Source organism: Arachis ipaensis, chromosome B9 (genome assembly GCF_059453495.1).
Source record: "Arachis ipaensis isolate K30076 ecotype BB chromosome B9, ASM5945349v1, whole genome shotgun sequence".
Lineage (NCBI taxonomy): Eukaryota > Viridiplantae > Streptophyta > Magnoliopsida > Fabales > Fabaceae > Arachis > Arachis ipaensis.
In genome coordinates, this window is record NC_142444.1 from 22,878,051 (window position 1) to 22,901,340 (window position 23,290).

The 23,290-nt window shown below is 34.0% G+C and overlaps 1 protein-coding gene and 1 pseudogene across 1 annotated transcript; both read left to right on the plus strand.

Annotated features, from left to right (window-relative positions):
- Positions 1-622: 622 nt before the first annotated feature.
- On the plus strand, positions 623-1,637 carry LOC148544012 (uncharacterized; annotated as a pseudogene).
- Positions 1,638-8,200: 6,563 nt separating this feature from the next.
- LOC107617597 (heme binding protein) lies at positions 8,201-14,230 on the plus strand. The gene is made up of 8 exons (XM_016319395.3): positions 8,201-9,345; positions 9,456-9,523; positions 9,796-9,862; positions 9,991-10,145; positions 10,278-10,354; positions 11,883-11,951; positions 12,724-12,824; positions 13,638-14,230. Exons 1-8 carry the CDS (start codon positions 9,079-9,081, stop codon positions 13,950-13,952), a joined length of 1,119 nt encoding a protein of 372 aa, XP_016174881.1. The 5' UTR covers positions 8,201-9,078; the 3' UTR covers positions 13,953-14,230.
- Positions 14,231-23,290: the final 9,060 nt, after the last annotated feature.

Sequence of the window (23,290 nt, forward strand, 5' to 3'; positions counted from 1 at the left end):
TACTCGTTTGGGCGTTTTTCTCCCCTTTTCAGAGTTTGAAATGTCTGTGTTGCGTCATTGCCGGGTTGCCCCCACCCAGCTTCACCCCAACTCTTGGGGTTTTTTGAAAATTTACCAATTCATCAGCCAGGCCTTAGAGTTTCCGACTTCTCTGAGGATTTTCTTCTATCTCTTCCATATGACCAAGCCCTTCAGTGGGTTAAATAATAAGCAACAGTGGGTGTCCTTCCGTGCCATTCAAGGTCGGAGGCTTTTTACCCTTTTTGACGAATCCTTTCATGATTTCAAAAACTATTTTTTCAAAGTTCAAGCAGTAGAGGGTCACCACCCCTTTTTCTTGGATGATGATTCTTCTCCCCGGTTCCCTTTATATTGGCTAGAGGCCTCTCCCTGCGAGAAATATGGTCTGGACGACCTGGATGAGGTGGAGGCGGCCATTGTGGGGTTCCTCCGAGAAGTGTGGGGGAGGGCCCCATATTTGGATACCAAAAAGTTTCTCCAGGGGTCGCCGACCTTTGTCCAGTCGCAACTAGGTAGCTTTTTGCGTTTTTCATTTATCTCCGACTTGCAACTTCTTTTACCGACTTGTCTGATTTATAGCTGCCAATTTGTTTTTGTAGAGATGGCAAAGAAAAATGCTCAAGAGTCTTTCCAGAGGGTTCAGGAAGCCAAGGCGAAGTCTCGCGCTAGATCTGGTGGTGCTAGGGTGGTTGTCTCTCCTTATCCTCCTCCTCGGAATGTTGGGACTCCCTCCCAACCTATTGTGATTTCTTCCTCTGCTTCCTCTCTGCCACCCCCTTCCGTCCGACCTACTCCCGAACCAGAGCTGAAGAAGCGCAAGACCTTAGAGTCTGGCGCTTCTGGTGAGGCGGACGCTCTTGCGTTCGTCCGAAAGAACATCTATCCTCATGCTCGTATGAGTATGGATGATGTTTCTGTTCGGCACTACCTCACTACTGTGGTTGAGGAGAGTCTCAAGACGGCGGGGGTTTGTGGCAAACTCTTGGATATATTTGAGAAGACTCCTATCAGCTCTTTAGGGACGACCTCGAGGGTCGAGGAGCTGGAGGGTAGGCTTCGCATATATCAGGAGCATGAGAGGGAGTTGGAGGGGAAAGTCGCCAAGCTGAAGGAGGAGAGGGACAGTCTTCGGGAGAAGGGGCAGAAGTTGCAGGCCCAATGCAACATGGAGGTAGATTTGAGGAAAGCAGCGCAAGCCAGCTACAATAGTTTATTTGCTGATCTTGTGTCTGTAAAGAACGATTTGCTGAATGCTCGGAAGGCCTACACCGAGTTGGAGGACTCTATTGCGGATGGTGCTGATGAGGCCTGGAGGATTTTCAAGGAACAGGTCGGAGTTATTGCTCCTGACTTGGACCTTTCTCCTTTGGACCCCGATAAGATTGTTATTGATGGCGCCATCGTGGATCCTCCTGTCCCCATAGTGGAGTCTGAGTCTGATTTAAAGACTCGGGGGCAGAGGATCGTAGAGTCCCCTCCTCGCTCTAAGGACGCTCCGAGTTCCTCTACCATTCTTCCGACTTCCTCTTCGACTCCTGCTCCTGGCGTTCCCCCTGACTCTGCTGGTGGTGATCCTCTTAAAAAGTGATTTTGGCTATTGGGGCCCGGCCTGTGGGCCCCTCTTTTTAAACTCTTCATATTTATTTGTTGGTGTTTTGAACAGTTTTTTGGCCTTTTAAGGCCGTAAACAAAACAATTTATGATGCCCTTTTTTAACAAGGGTTTAATTTAACGTTAAATAAATGCCCTCTTTGGATAAGGGTTTTGAGTTACCTTATGCGCGCATGCTTTTCGTGGTTCTTTTGATTCTTTGATCTTTTTCTAGAAAAACCTTTTCTTTGGGGCTTGCCTGCTTTTCTGAATCTCCTTTGATCTTCAAGGCAGCTTTACAATTTTTCGTAGTTTTTCTTATCTCTTTTTGTTATTCCTAGTACTCAATTTCGTTTTATTGAGCTTTTCGTGACTTAGGCTACTTTTGCGATTCATTTTAATTTTACTCGGTTTCGCATTCTGACTTATGAGTCGGACTGCTCCCGAGTTTATCATGATCGACTTCTATAACCTCTTTACGCCGACTTGTACCTCGTCGTTTTATCCTGACGACCATCTAGGTCGGTTCATGGGATTTTCACGTTTTGTCGAGCTTAAATCGGCGCGTTTCGTAGAAAGAGAATAAAAAAGGGAATTTAAAAGAGATATTTAAAAAAAAGATCTTTATTAGTTGAGGAGGTACCTTATTGCTACTAAGGGTTTTTGATAATTTATTTCCCTTAGCCCCTACTATGATGTCTCGTTAAAAACCCTTCTCCAGAAAAAACCCTTTGATTCTGGGAAAAAATCATGAAGCTGGGAAAAGAGTACATCAGGGAGTAGAGTTTGCTTTTAACTGTAGTACCTTTTCATATTACAAGCATGCCATGACCTTGGTAACTCGGTGCCGCCTAAGTCGGTCACCTTATAATAGCCCTTTCCTAAGACCTCCTTGACCTTGTATGGTCCTTTCCAATTAGCAGCGAGCTTTCCCTCCCCCGATTTGTTGACTCCAATGTTGTTTCTGATTAAGACTAAGTCGTCAGGGGTGAAACTCCTTCGAATGACTTTTTTGTTGTACCTTGTAGTCATCCTTTGTTTCAACGCTGCTTCTCTTATCTGAGCTTCTTCTCGGACTTCAGGGAGCAAGTCGAGCTCTTCTTTGTGTCCCTGTATATTCCTGATCTCGTCGTGGAAGATCACTCTTGGGCTTTGCTCATTGACCTCTATTGGGATCATGGCTTCTACGCCATAGACTAGTCGGAAGGGTGTTTCTCCAGTGGCGGATTGGGGGGTTGTTCTGTAAGCCCATAGTACTTGTTGGAGCTCTTCAGCCCAAGCTCCTTTCGCCTCTTGTAATCTTTTCTTCAGCCCTGCCAGTATGATTTTGTTGGCTGCTTCGGCTTGCCCATTGGCTTGTGGGTGTTCCACTGAGGTGAACTGGTGTTTGATGCTCATACTGGCTACTAGGCTTCTAAAGGTGGAGTCGGTGAACTGGGTTCCGTTATCCGTGGTAATGGAATAAGGTATCCTATACCTTGTAATTATATTTTTGTAGAGGAACCTCCGACTTCTTTGTGCAGTGATGGTGGCCAGTGGCTCTGCTTCTATCCACTTTGTGAAATAATCTATTCCCACTATTAGGTATTTAACTTGTCCTGGCGCCTGGGGAAAAGGACCTAATAAATCCATTCCCCATTTTGCAAAGGGCCATGGAGAAGTGATACTAATGAGCTCTTCTGGGGGAGTCACGTGGAAATTTGCATGCATCTGACATGGCTGGCACTTTTTCACAAATTCTGTGGCATCTTTCTGTAAGGTTGGCCAGTAGAATCCAGCTCGGATCACTTTCCTGGCCAATGACCTGGCTCCGAGGTGGTTCCCGCAGATTCCACTATGTACCTCCTCCAACACCTCGGTGGCTTTTGAGGTCGGTACACACTTTAACAATGGTGTTGATATCCCCCTTCTATAGAGAATATTTTTCACCAAGGTATAGTGTTGTGCTTCCCTTCGGATTTTCTGGGCTTCTTTTTCCTCCTTAGGGAGGATGTCGAATTTTAGGTATTCGACTAAGGGGTTCATCCATCCGAGGTTTAATCCGACCACTTCAAAGACTTCTAGTGTGTCTTCCGTTTTTACCACTGAAGGTTCCTGGAGAGTCTCTTGAATCAGGCTTCTGTTATTTCCTCCCGGCTTGGTACTTGCTAGCTTGGATAGGGCGTCTGCTCTGCTGTTTAGATCCCGAGTTATGTGTTTCACCTCGGTTTCTGCAAAGCGCCCCAGGAGCTCCGAAGCTTTTTCCAAGTACCTTTTCATATTTGGGTCCTTTTCCTGATATTCCCCACTTATTTGGGAGGTCACCACTTGGGAGTCGCTGTATACCATCACCTTCATAGCACCGACCTCTTCTGCCAGCTTCAATCCTGCGATCAAGGCTTCGTATTCTGCCTGATTATTTGAAGCTGGGAATTCAAACTTGAGGGAAACCTCTATCTGGGTTCCCCTTTCATCTACCAATATTATGCCTGCGCCGCTTCCTGTTTTATTGGAGGATCCATCCACATAGAGTTCCCAGGTAGTCGGTTTGTCCTCTTGGTCCCCTGCATATTCTGCAATGAAGTCGGCGAGGCACTGGGCTTTAATCGCCGTCCGAGTTTCGTACTTCAAGTCGAACTCGGAGAGCTCTATTGCCCATTGGACCATTCTTCCTGCAACATCCGTTTTTTGGAGGATTTGCTTCATGGGTTGGTTTGTGCGGACTCTTATTGTGTGAGCTTGAAAGTAAGGCCGCAGCCTTCGCGAGGCTATTACTAAGGAGTAGGCAAACTTTTCTAATTTGTGATACCTTAGCTCAGGGCCCTGTAGAACTTTACTGATGAAGTAGATTGGGTGCTGACTGACCTCATCTTCTCTTATCAAGGCTGCTGAGACGGCCTTGTCTGCCACGGATAGGTATAGGACGAGGTCTTTTCCGGCTATAGGTCGGGTCAAGATAGGAGGTTGGCTTAAGAATCTTTTGAACTCCTGGAACGCCTCCTCGCATTCGGGAGTCCACTCTAACTGGTGCCCCTTTTTCAGTAGGGAGAACAGTGGAAGGGATCTTAATGCTGATCCTGCCAGAAATCTGGAGAGAGCTGCTAGTCGGCCGTTCAGCTGTTGGACCTCTCTCAAACAAGTCGGGCTTTTCATCTCTAGGATAGCTCTACACTTGTCGGGATTGGCTTCGATCCCTCTTTGTGTTAGCATGAATCCTAGAAATTTTCCTGCCTCCACTGCGAAGGCGCACTTTGCAGGATTTAGTCTCATCCCGTGCAACCTTATGGTGTCAAAGACTTGCGAGAGGTCGGATAGGAGGTCGACCTTCTCCTTGGTTTTTACTAACATATCGTCGACATATGCTTCCATTAAGCTCCCTAAGTGGGGGGCAAACACCTTATTCATCAGCCTCTGATATGTGGCCCCTGCATTTTTCAACCCAAATGGCATGACCACGTAGCAATAGTTGGCTCTGGGCGTGATGAATGATGTTTTTTCCTGGTCTGGTTCATACATCGGGATTTGGTTATATCCGGAGTAGGCGTCCATGAATGATAGGTATTGATACCCCGAGCTAGAGTCCACTAGGGTGTCAATACTTGGTAGTGGATAAGGGTCCTTGGGACATGCCTTATTTAAGTCGGTGTAGTCGACGCACATTCTCCATTTACCATTTTGTTTTTTGACTAGCACTGTGTTGGCTAGCCATGTTGGATATTTGACTTCTCTGATGAAGCCGACTTCTAGGAGCGCCTGCACTTGCTCTTCTACTACTAGGGCTCGTTCTAGACCGAGCTTGCGTCTTCTTTGTTGCACAGGTCGGGACCCTGAGTAGACCGAGAGCTTGTGAGACATGAGCTCGGGATCTATCCCAGGCATGTCGGAGGCCTTCCAGGCGAAGAGATCTGAGTTATCTCTTAGGAGCTTAATCAACCCTTGTCTCAGGGTTTCCCCTAGGTTGGCTCCTATGTGAGTGTTTTTTCCTTCCTCTTCGCCGACCTGAATCTCCTCAGTTTTTCCCCCGGGCTGTGGTCGCAGTTCTTCTTTAACCCTTGCTCCCCCGAGTTCTATTGTGTGAACTTCTTTGCCTTTTCCTCTCAGGTTTAGGCTTTCATTGTAGCACTTTCTTGCCAACTTCTGATCTCCCCTCACCGTTGCTATCCCCGACGAGGTCGGGAACTTCATGCAGAGATGGGGTGTCGATACCACCACTCCGAGTCGGTTAAGGGTAGCTCTGCCGATTAAAGCATTATAGGCCGATCCCACGTCGATGACTATGAAGTCTATACTCAGAGTCTTTGTCTTCTCCCCTTTTCCAAAAGTGGTGTGGAGGGGCAAAAATCCTAGTGGCTTTATTGGCGTGTCACCTAATCCGTACAAGGTGTCGGGGTAGGCTCTTAACTCTTTCTCATCTAAACCTAGTTTGTCGAAGGCGGGCTTGAAGAGGATGTCCGCCGAGCTTCCTTGGTCTACTAGTGTTCTGTGTAGATGGGCATTTGCCAGGATCATGGTGATTACCACTGGGTCGTCGTGCCCAGGGATTATTCCTCGCCCATCTTCCTTTGTGAATGAAATGGTTGGGAGGTCGGAGGACCCCTCTTCAACCTGGTAAACTCTCTTGAGATGTCTTTTACGAGAGGATTTTGTGAGCCCCCCTCCCGCAAACCCTCCTGAGATCATATGGATATGTCTCTCCGGAGTTTGTGGTGGTGGGTCTCTTCTATCCGTATCTTCTCGCTTTCTTTTTCCATGGCCGTCCGACCTTTCTATGAGATATCTGTCAAGCCGACCTTCTCTGGCCAGCTTTTCTATTACATTTTTGAGGTCGTAACAGTCGTTTGTAGAGTGCCCATATATCTTATGGTACTCACAGTAATCCCCGCGGCTCCCCCCTTTTTTATTTTTAATGGGTCTGGGGGGAGGCAGCCTTTCAGTATTGCAAATTTCTCTGTATACGTCCACTACGGGAACTTTCAATGGAGTATAAGAGTGATATTTCCTTGGCCTATCGAGGCCGAGCTCTTCCTTCTTCTTCGCTTCCCTCTCCCTTTCTTTCGTTGGGGGAGGGTGTCCGAGTCGCAAACTCGGGTCTCTTAGCCTAGCGTTTTCTTCCATATTGATGTACTTTTCAGCTCTTTCCTGTACATCATTTAAAGAGGCGGGGTGTCTTTTTGATATGGACTGTGAGAAGGGACCTTCTCTAAGACCATTGACTAGCCCCATGATGACTGCTTCAGTGGGCAGGTCTTGAATCTCCAAACATGTTTTGTTGAACCTTTCCATATAGGCCCGTAAGGACTCCCCGACCTCCTGTTTTATTCCCAGGAGACTTGGTGCATGTTTTACTTTGTCCTTCTGGATGGAGAACCTCATCAAGAATTTTCTTGAGAGGTCTTCAAAGCTGGTAATTGACCTCGGAGGGAGACTGTCGAACCACTTCATCGCTGCTTTTGACAAGGTTGTCGGGAAAGCTTTGCATCGCGTAGCGTCAGAAGCGTCGGTCAGATACATCCGACTTTTAAAGTTGCTCAGATGATGCTTTGGGTCGGTGGTTCCATCGTAGAGGTCCATATCGGGGCTTCTAAAGTTTCTCGGAACTTTTGCCCTCATTATGTCCTCGCTAAACGGATCTTTCTCTCCTAAGGGAGAATCTTCTCTATCGTCGTGGGAATTCCGACCTTTGAGGGAGGATTCTAACTTTAAGAGTTTTCTTTCTAACTCTTTTCGTCGCTCCATCTCCTCTTTTAGGTTCCTTTCAGCTTCCCTTTGTCGTTCCCGCTCCTGTTCTAGCTGTTCGAGGCGGCTATGGATTAATCCCATAAGTTCACTAGCGTGGGAGGGTCCTTCTTTTTCTGACTCGCGCCCCTCCGAGGAGTTCACCTTCGGATTTTTGATTCCGGAGGTGCCTTCCCTATGTTGGTCATTGACTTCCTGGTGGAGGGTCTGATCTGCCTCATTGTTTCCAGTGTTCAAATTCTCTTGTTCGGAATCTGTCTCCACATGACCCTCTTCAGGGGATCTTTCCGCCATCACTGGTTGATCTCACGGGTCCCCGGCAACGGCGCCAATGTTACGGTGGGTAACCAGAGATTAGTGGGCCGGATGGCGTTGGTTGGCCCAAACGTGTGAGGGAGGTGACTATCGAGTGAACCTGAAACTCGGTGTTCCTCCGTCCGACTTGTACGTGTGAAAGAATGGTGGGTGGTACCTGCAAAGACACTCCGATGCCTAAGTTAGCAAGAGTGTGAGCAAGTTTAGAATGTATTGGACTTAGTGATACCTGAGGGATGTCAGGGTATTTATAGTGGTGAACCAATAACCACCGCTGAAGTAGTGCCACCTTTTTAGGTGGATAACCGTTCCCATATCTTAGGGAGGTTAAGATATGGCTCTATGAAGTGGTTGGAGAGTTTCTAGGGACAGTTACTCATTCGAATGAGTGTTATCTGCCAGCTAACCCTCGTATCCGACTTCTTTGGAGCAGGTCGTGCTTAGTACCGACTTCTGAGGATGAAGGCTGGTACTGGGTGAGGGCCAACCCTTTGGGTTGAGCCTTTTTGCTTGGATCCTGGACCTTTATTATTGGGACAGGGTATGAACAATACTATTTGAACCATAACTCCTTATCTTGCCGGTTATAATCCTTAAATAATCATACGCTCGAACATATATTGATCATATTACATTTATTTATTTTTTTTAAGTTCCGGACATTAAGGGAAAAAAAAGGAGAATTTTATCCTCATAAAATACAATCCCCCCCTCTTTCTCTGTCTTCCTCTCTTACGTTGGACCGTCTAAAATTTTTTGTTCCGATCAGATCCTGGAAAGTATGATTGTTTTGGTTTGGTGGTGTGTTGAAAAGGATGGTGAGAGGGGAAAAGCAACCGAGGCTTGACAGGGAGGAAAATAGAGAAAGGGAGTAGGTGGTGTCGCTGCTTGCTGCTGCAGCTGGGCAAAGGGGGAAGAAGTAACCGCAGTCTGGTAGGCGATGGCTAACACGGTGGCGCCGTCAAAGAGTGAACCACAACGGTTATGAGTCTCGACGATAGGGAACTTGGTAATGAGCTAACGACTAGTATTGAATGATGCTGATGGCTGATAATTGACAAGGGTACTTTCGGCATTTCAGTTTTACATCTCAAACAAATCTCATTTTCCAGCTACAGTCCTACTTATTCAGCTGAGCCCACTCCCTTTGAACAAGAACGAAAAGTCAAAATCACGATCCTTCGGTCCTCCCTACTCCAATTCACTATATTCCACATTTTTTCCTTTTTTTGCTGAATTCAAAGCCGCCATACGATACAAATTTTCATTGTTGTTATTACAACATTTAAATAAGAGAACACAACAAGCACAACTAAATCCATTTTCATTATTATTGCTGTCATTATTATTACTATTATTTTCTTTTTTTTGTTGCCTTTTATTTGCTTTGCACAAACTCACGTTGTCGTGAGTTGTAACGGATAGAATCAATAGAAAATGGTTCGGGTACTGTTTGTGGTGTTTGTTTTTGCATCCTTGGGATCGTTCTTGTTTGGACGAGTTGACTCGCACGAGGAATCGGGTGAGTGGAGCTGCGAGTCGAACTCGGAGATCCGAGTGGAGGCCGAGTTCAGACCAGGTGTTGTTACACTTGATGGACATGCCGACGAATGGAAGGACATTGATTACTCGCAGTTCCGGCTTCTCCCCGCGCTTGACCCCGATGATGATAAGGAGTTCAAAGGTGGAAAAATGACTGTTAAGGTCCGGAACTTTTTTACATATTCAGAATTAATTTAATTTAATTGGATTGGATTGAAGTTTCTCTTCTTTATTTTCTTTCAATTCATATAGTGATTATGGATTTGTTGCAGAGTTTGCATGATGGCCACGATATTTTCTTTCTGGTGCAAGTTGATTCTGATTATGCTTACTCTAAAGGGTAAGAAAGTTGCATATACTCAAATTTTTTAATTATAATTTCTTATTATTTTCATTTTGTTATGCGTTTAAATCTTCATTCTAGTTAATGAAGTTTAGATTGTAGTAGTTCCAAATGATTGCTTTAAGGAATAGTTGCTTATGTCATAGAGTGTCCGAGCTGATTGGAAAAGAATAAAGAGAATATTTTGAAAAAGAAAACAAAAAAGGAATCTGTTATGGATTAATTTTCAACATACTTTTCTTCAGTTGGTGTTTATTTTTTTAATGCAGGGAAGGCAACAAATGTCCTTCTGTAGCTCTCATGTTTCAAATTGGTGAGGATGCCACTTATCATAGAGTAAGATGGTGCAATTTGATAATGTTCTATGTCATTCGAATTTTCTTGAAGCTTTGCTTCTTTCTTTTTTTGTTTTTGGAAGAATTTTTTGAAACATTAAATGATAAATTGTGTTGAATTGTTATAAGATGGGTGGTTGCACACAAGACTCAACCTCATGCACTAACAAGAGCTGCAAAGGTCATGAAGTTGACATTATGCACTTTTCTATTGGAAATGCTATTCCGGGAAGGCTTTATGGTGGTAATCCCCTAGACAATGGGGAAGGAAATGGAGGTGACAGGTGATGAATGATGAATGGCAAAATTTGTTGACTTTCACTGCATCAGTTGACATTTTTCAGATAAGCCCGACTGTAGTAGGGTTCCCTTTTTGCCTGTTATGTTCATTTGGTTTCCTATATTTTCTGGTGCAGGTTTGGTCACTTGGTTGATCTCTATTCCTGGAATCCACACTGTAGATATCTCGATGGAACCAGTCCTTCAGGTCCTGGTAGGTATAAATGTATCTCACACTAAGTGGGAGTTGTATGTTTATTTAAGTAGTAAAAGCAACATGAAAATGTACTAATGAATATTCAAATAGAGTTCAAAGCTATTGGGCAGAAAATATTCTTTTATCTTTTCCACTTAATAGTTCACTTCATAATTTGGAAACCTGAGATCCTCCGCAGTCTAGAGAACTGGCTGAAATCTTGAATTTTCTCTGGTCAGATTATGGACAGTTCAGTATACAGACATTATGTATGAGCATGATCATTGCTTACATGACTTAACTCTTGTTCACTAACCTTAAAATAATTGATACTTGTGCCATCTGTTCAAGTATTAATGTCTTTTTTCTTAATCCTCTTCACATGCTTGGTACATGCATCCGGTTACAAGTATTGTCTTTTACCCTTCAAAGGTTTATCTTCCTCACATGTATTTTCTACTGTAAATTATTTAGTTTGTTTGTCTATTAATATTCTTCACAAACTTCAGATTATACGTTAATGCAAATAGAATTTTCATTTTTAGCCAATAAAGCCATGCACAAGGAGGGGTTATTCATTGCCTTAGTTTATCCATGACAGATTGGGATTTGCATGTGATGTGACATTAACATCCTGAGTTACTATTTAATTGTTTGTGGATAAGTTTTGCTAAAATAATCTTTGTCCCTTCCTCATTTAAAATTGATGCTGCTTCACTAGAAAATGTGATCCCTAAATGATTATGTAATGATGCACTATGCAGTGATTGGATTTTAGCATGTGTACGATGTCTTTAATTACTTTAAGGGGGCTTTATGCACATTTGATGAAGGGGAAGCTCCAAAATTAAGTCACCTATTTGTGTAGTTGAGGACAAAAAGAGTGAGAATTAAGTATTTTCTGTTCTAAGATTACAACTTTTGAGTGCATAACTCAGGTACAAGTGATAATTAAGTCAAAAAATGGCTGACTCAAGATTTACAAGTACAGTTGTAGCAAGTACTAGTAGGGACCACAGTTGATGAATCTTAAGACTCAACACAATAATAGCAAGCAGTATCCATAGTATTTGTAGTTACTGTCTCCATCAATTCATTTGTTTGTCTATGTGGGTTTTCATAAGGCATCACATACTTTCTGGCTGAAGTGCTTTGTGAGGTATGAAATAAAATATAACTTATAAAGCTTCGTAATGCAAGATGAGATGATGTTGTTTTCCTTTTCTCTACAATATCATTATTTTAATCATGAGTATGTTTGAATGTGTTGGAGGATATTATCCAGAAATTTATTGGACATTTTGTCATTCCATCTATGCTTTTGATTTGAGACTAGCAAATATCCAATTGCTTCCGGTATTTAGGGTAATGTGATTGTGATTATGCATTTCTAATCTCTTTTCGGAGTTCGAAACTTGAAACTGAAAGGAAAGATATTTCCTACCACAAAATTAGATTTCTTAATGTGTTCTTCCCATTCATTTGTTGATAATTTTCTGTTTATATCTAATTTTGTATTAAAGGTTGATCTTTTGTCCTTTTTCAGCTAATGACTCTAGTGCACAGAATGACTGGAAGGGTGTGTGGTGGCATAGCAGCTTTACTGTTCACTCAGGTGAGTAATTCTTTTGGAGATTCAAAATCAAATATATTGTCCTTTTTATTACCTTTAGTTGAACAAAATATCATAGTTCAAATCCTAATTCAGACCGGCAGTGATAGGAGCCCTAAAACAATACTTTTTGAGTTTTGAGTTGAAGTATACCAAGTTATATCAATATATATTCATGAATTGAATGTTTCATGTATGTGACATACACTTTGTCATGTATGACCCTTGTGAGATATTGCTAACTACACTTTAAACGTTTATTATACATGTAACACCACTTGCTTTCAGTAATGTGTGATTGCTGCCATCTGGCAGATTAATCTCCCACTAACTCCCAAAAGTTAAGTAATTGTTAAAAAAGGATATCCAGCTTTATTGTATATTGCTCCTTGTTGTGAAATTATTATTTTTTTTATATTTATTTCATTAATTTATATTTGTCCCAAGCACAGTACAATATATTTAAATGGACCATGCTACATGACACAAGGTTTACATATCTCGAATCCGTTACCTGAAATGATGGAAATTGAGGGAGATGTAAACCAGAGGATTCGAGATTGATATATGAAGTGGACGAGTACGTTGAGTGTTGTTAGACAAGTACCACTCAAGGAAAATATTACCACATGTGTTTGTCTATATATCTATTTCTGGATAATTAAAAGCCAACAAGAGAATGAACTGAGTGTTGCAAACAATGATGAACTGAGTATTGCTTTTGTTGTTGTATCATTTTGTTCTGAATTGTTGCTTACAAATTTTTATATACCAGGTTTTGTGGAAGATGAGAGTCCATATGCAGAGGATGGGAAAAAAGGCACATACATTTTTGAATTTTCTAGGCCTTTGAGGACCATGGATCACCTTCAACAGGTTTGGACATAGAAACCAATATGCTGCATTCAGAAAATTTATTTGCTTAAAGATTGCATTGATCTATCCATATATTCATCAGTTAAGTTCTGCATCTGTAATTTTCTTTTCCATTAACCTTGCATATCTGGAGTGTTATTGTTGGGCTACATCTGAGTTTCATTATTTATCAATTTTGGTTTATGTTCTTTCACAGAGGACTCCAAGTAAGTTAATAAACTCTGAAACAACTTTGGTTTTGGAAAACAAATATGGCCTTGTTCTTAACTTCCTAATTTAAGAATGCTTTTATGCAAACTTATGCTTTAGACCATGCCCTTTCTTTGTGATCTGCTGGTTATAGAAGCAGTAGTCAAATTTAAGGATATATTTGGGAGTTCTATGAAGAGTGGAGAAAAGAATGGCTAGAATGAACAAGATCATGCTAGTCTTTTGTTTGGTTGTTTAACATTGTTTATGATAGAAGAAAATGACAAGAATTATTTTACGAGTGTGTTCCTCCTTGACCACCCGATTTGGAGGGTCGACAAATAGAGTTTCTGGATGGCAAGGAAGGGACAGGTTGCCCCTCACAGGCCATGCCACTCTTCCCTCAAAAGCAATACTTCAAAACATGGTTTCGTTAGCTTTGTGTCTTTCACTCCTTATCTCCCTTCATTTACATTCTTCTAAGCATAGCCTAACTCTGTCACTTCTCATTTGTATATAATAACTCAGACAACTTGAATCTGAGATATGATTGTCTTATCAATGCTGTAGTAGTGTCTCTTGGATAGCAAGTAAAATGATAAAAAAAAAAAAAATACCTTGCAGGATGTGCAATTTACCATTGGTGCAACCAGTATGATGTCCGTTGCATTCTGGTATCCAGAAAACGGTCAACCATGGCATGGTTCCGGGCACTACTCGATCAGCTGCAATTGGGTTCCCATCGATATATCTATCGGCAGTTCTTTGCATGGAAGTTCAGGATCAACAGGGTCAAGTACTTCATGGAGTATTGCCAGTGCCTTCTCACTAGTACTATCAGTAGCTGCACTTTGTGTGTCTGTTTTTGTGACCTATCGTGTTTTCAATAATAACAACAATGTTCCCTTTACACCTATGGTTTCGATGAACAACCTTTAAATACAGTCCTAACATTTTGAGATTGGGATTGTACTATTCATTGAGCTTGTACTGGATAGGTTTTGTACTATAGAGTACTTTTTCTTAGCTCCATTTTTTTAATGTAATCAAGCATATTTATTTTAGGTGGTGTCAGAAAAGTGTTAATACATTTATCTACGTTGTGGAGCTCATGTTGGTTGTGCCTAGTTGTTGGCTTGTTGCACTCAAACTCTCAAAGGACCGTTTGCTTTTTTGGCACTCGTTCAAATTATAAAGAAAACTATGGTTTTATCTTATTTTATTTATGTCATTAACTACTAATATGTGATTGAGTGTAGCAATTTGAACGGTGTGCACTATAGTAGTTATTGACCATGAAATGATAGAAAGATCCTTAAATTGCTACAACGGTTTTATTTCTATTCGAATTCTGCCTTGAATATAACAGTCTATTGACCAGCAACAGCAGACTTTTAAATAGAAACTTTTAAATAGAACTTAGGCTGGGTTTGGTAAAGTTTTTTTTAAGAGAAAAGCACAAGTACTTCATTTTGCATTTAGTAAATTAAAAAGTCAAGTACTTGTACTTGTGGCTTTTAAAAGTTATGGGTGCTTTTGAAAGCACCTAAGCGGGAGCTTTTTAAAGCTGGTTTGTGCTTATCAAATTTTATTTATTTTCCCGTACATATTTTCTGCTGTTATATTGCCATTGAAATCCTCATATATTTCTAACTTTTCATCCTAACCTTTATAAATTCTAACACAGTCTTCATATATTTTTTATTTTTTAACCTAATTTTCACAAATTTCAACACAAATACATCTCTATCACATATTAGGTATGAACTTCTATCTATTTATATTATTTTTTTGTGCGTTATTTTTGTATTTTTTCAGTAGATCTATTATGTTTGTTTGTTTTTTATCTGTTCTTTGAAATGTGAAGAGGTTGACTTGGTTTATGAAAACCAATCATAAAATTTTTTGGATGAATATTAGTCAAAATTATAATAACGTGTATATACATATGTAAAATAGATATATAATAATATTTATTATATTTATGTTTATTATGAATTTTTTATTTTAAAATTATTTTATTTTAAAATATTATATAAAATTTTAAAGAATTTGAAAAAATAAATTATTCTCCGTTATAAACACGTTCATTATAATTTTTTAAGTTTTAAAAGCTGTTTTACCAAACATAATTGTGGTGCTTTTGCTTATTAAAAGTTATTTTTAATTTAATTTTACTAAATACAAGTGCTGCAATTTTTAAAAAATTGTCTTTTAGAAGACAACTTTCATAAGCCACTTTCAAAAAGTAAAAGCTTTACCAAACCAAGACTTAGATTCACAGTGAATTTGTCATTGGCTTGTTGGATTAGGAAATACCCTGGACAACTAAAAATGATATGACAATGAATTAATAGAAAAATCCTAAAAAGTTTCTTAAGTAGTATGAAAGTGAATTGATAGAAAGATCCTAAAAAATTTCTTAAGTAGAAGATTATCTGTGAAAGTTTGTCAAATAAATTTGATAGAAGTTGGGAGTTATTTTCACACTTTTTAAGGTTATTTTCATACTCTTTCAACAGCTCTTATTTTGCTATTCCTAAAAGAGAACTAGTGTATGTTCCCGTACACTGTACGGAATAATTAATAAAAATATATAATTTTTTTATTAAAAAAAATAAACAAAAGATTATTGCTATAAATATTTTACAAAGTTATAATTAAAATCAAAATTTAATTATTTTTAATGTTAAATATTAAAAATAATTAGTATTTGTCTTAACCGATTTGGTACCTAAGTAAGTATTAGAGTTTCGAATTTCGCTTTGTGTATGTAACAACTCATTGGCTGGCGGCAGACCCTTAACAAATGGAGCTTCAATTCGTGGAGGATTAGTTCTCGACCTGCCGAGTTGGAAAATACAGTGAAAGAAAACACTAGTATTTGTCTTGAAAGTAGAACAATTACTTATGGAAATTTGCCTTTGTTGAAATTTAACTGTGACGGTTTTACTTATTGGTATCATATTCATTCATGAAGTCAACCAATATGATCAATGTTATTACCGGTTAAAATTTTATATTTTATGACATAATTTTCAAGCTTCTAAACTTATAAACTTATGTCATTAAAAAAGCTATTAGATTGATTAATATTTTTTGGTAATATTACCAAAACACCGTAGTTGAGTATATTAAATTGTGTAAAAAGAAACTATAATAACTTTTGTTATTCAATATATAATTTATTCTATTGAAAAATAAATTATTATTCCTAGATTGGAATATATTTTTTTCCATTTTTATATCATTTTATTTGACCATCATTGCCATTAAAAAAATGAATGACTACACTATTTTATAATATGATGATATGATGTATAAAATAATTTTTTATTTTAAAATTAATTCTGGTTAGTTAAAAAAATTCAAAATATTTTTTTACACAAATTTAAATTTAAATTTGAATTCAGAATTGATTAACAACTCACCTTTTTAAAAATTTTAATAACAAAAATAAAATTAGTTAACTGCAAAATATTTAGCATTTAATAATTTTAATCATTTAAATTTTAATTACCAAAAATTGAGTTAGAAATTAATTATAACTTAATAATCGATAATACATACATATGTATGTATAATTGTATATATATATATTAGTACACAAATAGTAATATCTAATATATCATTTAATTTGTTTAACAGAGTTAATGTATAATTTATTGAGGATTGATTTATCGTCTAAATTTTTTTTAAAAAACTTTATAGTATGTGAAAATAGTGATCTTATTTTTTATTATTATTTAAAAATTATTTATAATTTTTTATTATGTAATTAACTTAATTAATAACCTTTATTATTGTTTTTCTACAAACAAAATCATGTTTATATTATTTGTATATTTTTTTAATACTAATAAATATATAGGTATTTGTACTATTATATTTATTGTCTTAGATAATTAGTTTAAGTTACTTATTTCTTATGTTAAATAATATAAATTATATTTTATATGTTAAATTTATCAATTTATCCATATTAAGAGGAGAAAATTTATGCAATAGATCGTATGTTATAAAGATTAGTTAATTTACATATAAATTATCTTTAGAAAAATAAAGAAATAATTTATCACATATAATAATCCTTGATATATGTAGTGTCATGTGTATATTAGGATGATCTATTTTAATTATGTGAATGATTATTATTATTCACTTTTTCAATAAGATAGTAAATAATATTTAAAATTAAAAAAAAAAGATAATTAGAATTTTTTTAGTTTGATTATAATAAAATCTATTATAAGTATACTTAACTTTTATATATACTAAATATAATCATATTTAATAGTATAGTATTTATTACAGTAATGACTCAAAATATTAAATCAAGTGAGTAAGATCAACCTAGGTCTATTGTTAGGATCCTAAATTCGAATTAGATTCATTATCTTAAAACCCGATGCAAATAAAGTTCACGTGTCCTATCTCAAATCGGCTTAAATTGAATTTTCGTTGTTAGTTAGATATAGTAATAGATACTCGTGTGGGTACAGCAGCAGATCCCTTTTTCCGTCCTTCGCTCCCATTTAAAAAAGAAATATCCCCCATTTGCTCTCCATTTTCGTTGCAAGTCCCCCTATTTAATTATCTCCTTAGCGAATACAGATACCCATGATTATTTATGGATATTCTTTAAAAATTTTTGAAAAAAATAACAAAAAAAACTATAATATAATAATAATAAAATAATCAATTCAATATAATTGAATACAACTCATAATATATTCGTTATAAAAAATAATATTTAAAAAATATAAAAATATCTTCCAACAATACTTTAGAGCGAGACTGAGTGACATAATGACGAACTTAAGAGGCAGAGAAAGTGAGTTAGAGGAAGAGTAGATACAAAATCAAGGCTAAGGATTGAGTCTAGAAAGAGAAAAAAAAGAGAAAAAAAAGTATATCATTCCAATTGCTGGCATTTGTTGGTTCGTGGTGTGAAACTACTCTAGTCACTTAGTAAATTCCTAAATAACCAAAGTTCAAGCTATATCATTCTCATAAAATAGTAACACCCTTAAAAACTATTAATCAAAATACATAAAAAAAATATATAAAACAAAATCATAGAAAATTTTGGCAAAATAAAAAAATTACAAAGATTATAATGGAAGTACAAAAAAAAAGAGAAAAAAAAGTATAAAATACATTTTAATTTTGTATATATATATAAAATAATAGGTAAAAAATTTAAATTAAATTCATTTATTTTATTTTCTTATTTATTATTTATTAAGTAATTTAATATTTATTTTGGTCAAATCAAATAATTAGTATAATTAATTATTTATACTTAATGTTATTTATTTAGTAGTATAACTGAAACATATTAAAATATCAAGAATAAAACTAAAATTAAATATTAAGGATAAAATTAAAAAATTTATATTTACTATTTTATAATTTTTTTAAATAAAAATAGGAAATAATATATTTATAAATAAATAAAAATTATTATTAAAAATTGAATATTCAAATAAAACAAAAATAAATTATAACTTGTAAAAACAATTTATAAGATTTGTTACACAAATATTAAAATGTATGAACCGTTGTGATGTCACTAACACAAATACAAATCATACAATATAAACAAATGTATAAAAATAAAAATAAAATCTTCAAACTCAATCAATATAACAATAAATGAAAATTTTGTTATTTATCTACTAAACGCGGTAGTAAATATTGGACAAAATAAAATTATATTTTTATAAATATATTTACACATAACTAAAAAATTAAAAACAAACATGCTAAACAATATAGAGCATCAATAGTAAAATATAACCTTAAAAAGTTACTTAAATTCAAAAAGAACATGCATGTGATGAATTATAATAAATTTATATATGCGGAGTAAAAATAAAATAAAAAATCAAAAATAAAATAAAGAAAACAATAAAAGAAGTAAAAGAAGGTAAAATAAATAATGTGTGAAATAAATAAAAAATATATTGTAATAGAAGATTAATATAATCAATGAATATAATAGATAAAGAAAAAAAATTAAAATACGATCTCATTAAACAAATTTTAAGAAAAATTTTTTGAAAAAAAACCTATTAATCAACTTTTATAAAAATATTATAACAAATTTAAAACGTCTTTAAAAAATAATTCTATTAATCAAAATACATAAAAAAAATAATTGATATAAAACAAAATTATAAAAATATTTAGCAAAATTAAGATAGAAAAAATAAAAATAAAGAAACTACAAACATTATACCCAAACACAAAATAAAAAGGAAGAAGGGATAGAAAGCACATTCTAATTATATATAATTAAAATATATTATTGAATTATTAAATTAAAGAAATTGAATTGATGTCTACAAATAATTATTAAAAACAATAAATTCTGATGAGTAAAAATAATAAATTAAACTAAAAAAATTTTAAAAATATTATCTGAAAATATAAGAATCATAGAATATATAATATAGGAGTATATATACATTAATAACAAAATAAAATCGTAGCATATAAAATTGGAATCCTTCAATATTTTTAAATGAATTAAATGAATTTATTTAAAAATAATAAATATTCATTCACTACAATGATTAATATCCATTTTATTTACTGGACCGTACTAATAAGAGAGCAATTAAAAAATATATATGACCAGTTTAAATAATTTATTTAAGTATCTATTAATTAATACAAAGTATAAACTCGTTACCTTCTCAATAATTAATACTCATTTTATTTAAGCATCAATTAATTAATACTCGTTTTATTATATATATATATATATATATATATATATAAAATAATAATAATAATAAGATAATAAATTAAATTAAATAAATTCATTTATTTCATCGCCTTATATATTATTTATTAAATCATTTAATATTTATGTGGTTTAATGAATCAAACAAAATTTTAAATAATTTAATATCTATTCTAATTAAATTAAATATTTGATTAGTTATGATTGATGTAATTTAATGAATCAAATAAAATATTAAATGATGAAATATTATCTATTTTAATAAAATCAAATTAAATATAATTAATTAGTTATAATTAATACAGTTGAATGAATCAAACACATTAAATTAAAAGATAATTTAGCTAAGTTGTCCCTTAAGGACACATTTTAAAAATATTTATTTTTCAATAATTTTTATAAAATATTTTTTTTATAATATTTTTAACCTATGCTCTAAGGGCAGAGTTAGCATAGCCTATGAAAAATAGTTAATTAATTAATACAAATAATTAGTATACTTGACTTGGTTCAATAAATTAAAAGAAATAAATGTGAAAGGAAGAGATAAAGAAAAAGTAAACGAATAAAAATGTGTAGTTATCAAAAGACAATAAAAAAAGTCTTTTTTATTTTTTTATTTATTAAATATTAACTTATTATAATTAATTTCACATCATTTATTATGTGTTATTCATCTTACAAATTAACACAATCAATTAGTTTAATTATAGATAATTAATTATAATTGATATAACTCATTTTACTATACTTTCTAAAAAAATAATTAAAAAGGCACGTTTTAATTTTTTTGTTAAAGTAAAATAAAATAAAATACATAAATTGAATAGATATAAATTTAAAAATTATAAAATTTTATTAACAATTCAAATAAATTAGTACCATAAAAATAAATTTAATGTCTATTTAAAATAATTACCGACCTTTTATTCTTTTAATTATTAATAATTTAAATAAAATAATACACTATAATTTATTTTTTTATTTATTTAAGTAATTATTAATATTTTATTTTTTAATTATTTTTTGTCTTATTTATTATTCATGCTTTTGATCAAATATATTAATAAACAAATAAACTAAATTAACTACCTCAATTATACTTGGACTATTCAACAATTCAAAATCTTTTCAATTTGGAATTAACTACTAACCATAAAAAATAGATAATTTAGAGTAATTTAGTATTATGAAGTATGAACATTAATTATGTATCGTAAAATAATCTAAAATCATAATGTAATTATTTTAAAAAAAATAATCAAGCATTATTGTTAATTATGAAATAACCTAAAATTATAATGAATTTTATTTTAAAGAAACAATCAACCATTAACATCAATAAATAAAAATTATCGTCAAAATGCTTTAATTAAAAATATGAGGGGTTAATTACTATTCATTATTAATAATATATCGATATATTAAAAAGTAAAAATATAATTATCTGCATTTACATCATTAGAAGAATTAGCATCACAAGTAGAATTTTATCATAAAAAAAGTAAAATTGCACACATATATATATATATTGAATTTAAAAAATAAAGATCGTTAAATAATTAAGATTTTTTTTGAAATAAATAGTAAAAAAGAAATAAATGTTATAAACTATATTTTTTCGTAAGTAACTTTTTTAAGTTGTAGGTTATGTTTGGCATGGTTTATTTGTATATCATTTAAATTGACATTATTTTTATAACGATCATTTATTCTTAATAACTGTTAGAGTTTTTGATGCTTTACAATAATTATCTATAAAGAAGAAACATATATATTCTAAAAAATTTATTAAATAAATTTATTCTTTTTGTCCTATTTTTATATTAAAAAAAATTTTGTTCTGTCCTTTTTTAACTATTATCATGTTATTATAATTGTTAAATAATATTGAAAAAAAATCTTTAAAAATAGAAATAACGATGACACTTCGAATAATTAATTCAATAAAATTAAACTTAAATGAATAAGATGATTTAATTAATTATACAGATAATAGTATATTTATAAATATTAATAATAAAAATAGTCTCACTAATGTAAATGACCAATACAATAATTATATGAAAAAATAAATAATTACATAATTGCATAATTTTTAAGATCGTATATGATTGAATTTAGTGGACAAATTCAAAAATATGTATACGATAATGTCCTAATATTTTAGCATACTGCACATCATACTATAATTTTATATATCATATTATAACTTTAAGTCAGCTCCTTAAACACATAAAGTACACATAATAAAAGAGAATATTACAAAACAAAATTATAGTAAAATTATTTAAAAATACCGTAAAAAAGACACATATCTTTTGTTAATCAAAAGTTAAAAGGAAAAAAATATGTGCCTAATAATGAACAACTAAAATAGGCAAAAATCTTTAAAAAAAATATAAAAAAAATAAAATGTATAAGTAGTGATAAAAGAAATAAAAATTAAATAAATTACAAAAATTGTACCCTAAACACAAGAGAGAGAAAGAAAGAGAGAAAAGAGAAGAAATGAGTAAAAAACACATTATGATTTCGTATAAATAAATGACATTGAAAAAATAAACTAATTAAATTAATTCATGTATTTCGTTATCATGTTTATTATTTACTAAAATAATTTGATATTTACTCCGATCAAATCAAATCAAATAATTAATATAATTAACTAAATTAATTAATTGGTATAACTAATTGTGAAATTTGAATGTCTAATCAAATTAATTAATTGATATCATTAATTAGTTATAATTGATTTGCTTTACAAAATTAAAAGAAATAAATCGAGGAAACACTTTTAGAAACATGTTATGTTAGCTCCATCATTAAGTGTAGAAATTCGATTTTTATATAATAGAATAGAAGTATAGAGAGCTGAATTTAGTGTATAATGTGTAAGTTTAAAAAGGAAAGTATTTAAAAAATTTAAAATCAGATTTTTAATTAATTATTTAATAATTATTTAAATTTAGATTTTAAAATTTAAAAATTAGGATTAGTAGTTAAATCCGTTCGCATTACATTACGTATGGTAATTCTAATATCAAAAATTCAAAATCACTGCGGGATAACCCCTTCCTCTCGTGCCACCGCACCCTCACTTTTGTCATTTCCCCCACGACAACCGTGCCCCGCCGCCGGAGGAGACTGCCCACACCACTGAAGCCAGCCCTCGTGCACTTGTTCATCTGTAGCAAGGACGGATCCATCTGCAGCCACACCCATACCTCCCCTTGTCGCTGCAACACCCGTCGGACGTGGCCACAACCACGCGCCAACGCCGTCAGAGCCTCACCGTGAATATAACCTTTTCCTTTCCCTCACGTAACCGTGGATGGAGTATGCTATGGGTGAAAAAATATGTGATGCACCATCCTCAATAATCAATGATACCTCTATGCTTTCAAATGCCAACTGCGCTGTATTGGAGCAACAATCCAATCTGGTAAGAATTGAAAGCTTTGTGTTCAATGCGAATATTTAGTTTCGTACAAAAGGAATGGTTTTTGTTGGTGCAATTTGA

Excerpts from the sequence above, each read along its gene's own strand:
- LOC107617597 (XM_016319395.3), top strand. The coding sequence starts at position 9,079 with ATGGTTCGGGTACTGTTTGTGGTGTTTGTTTTTGCATCCTTGGGATCG. Across the intron at positions 10,146-10,277 it reads GAAGGAAATGGAGGTGACAG|GTTTGGTCACTTGGTTGATC; the intron begins GTGATGAATGAT and ends TTTCTGGTGCAG. Across the intron at positions 10,355-11,882 it reads AACCAGTCCTTCAGGTCCTG|CTAATGACTCTAGTGCACAG; the intron begins GTAGGTATAAAT and ends GTCCTTTTTCAG.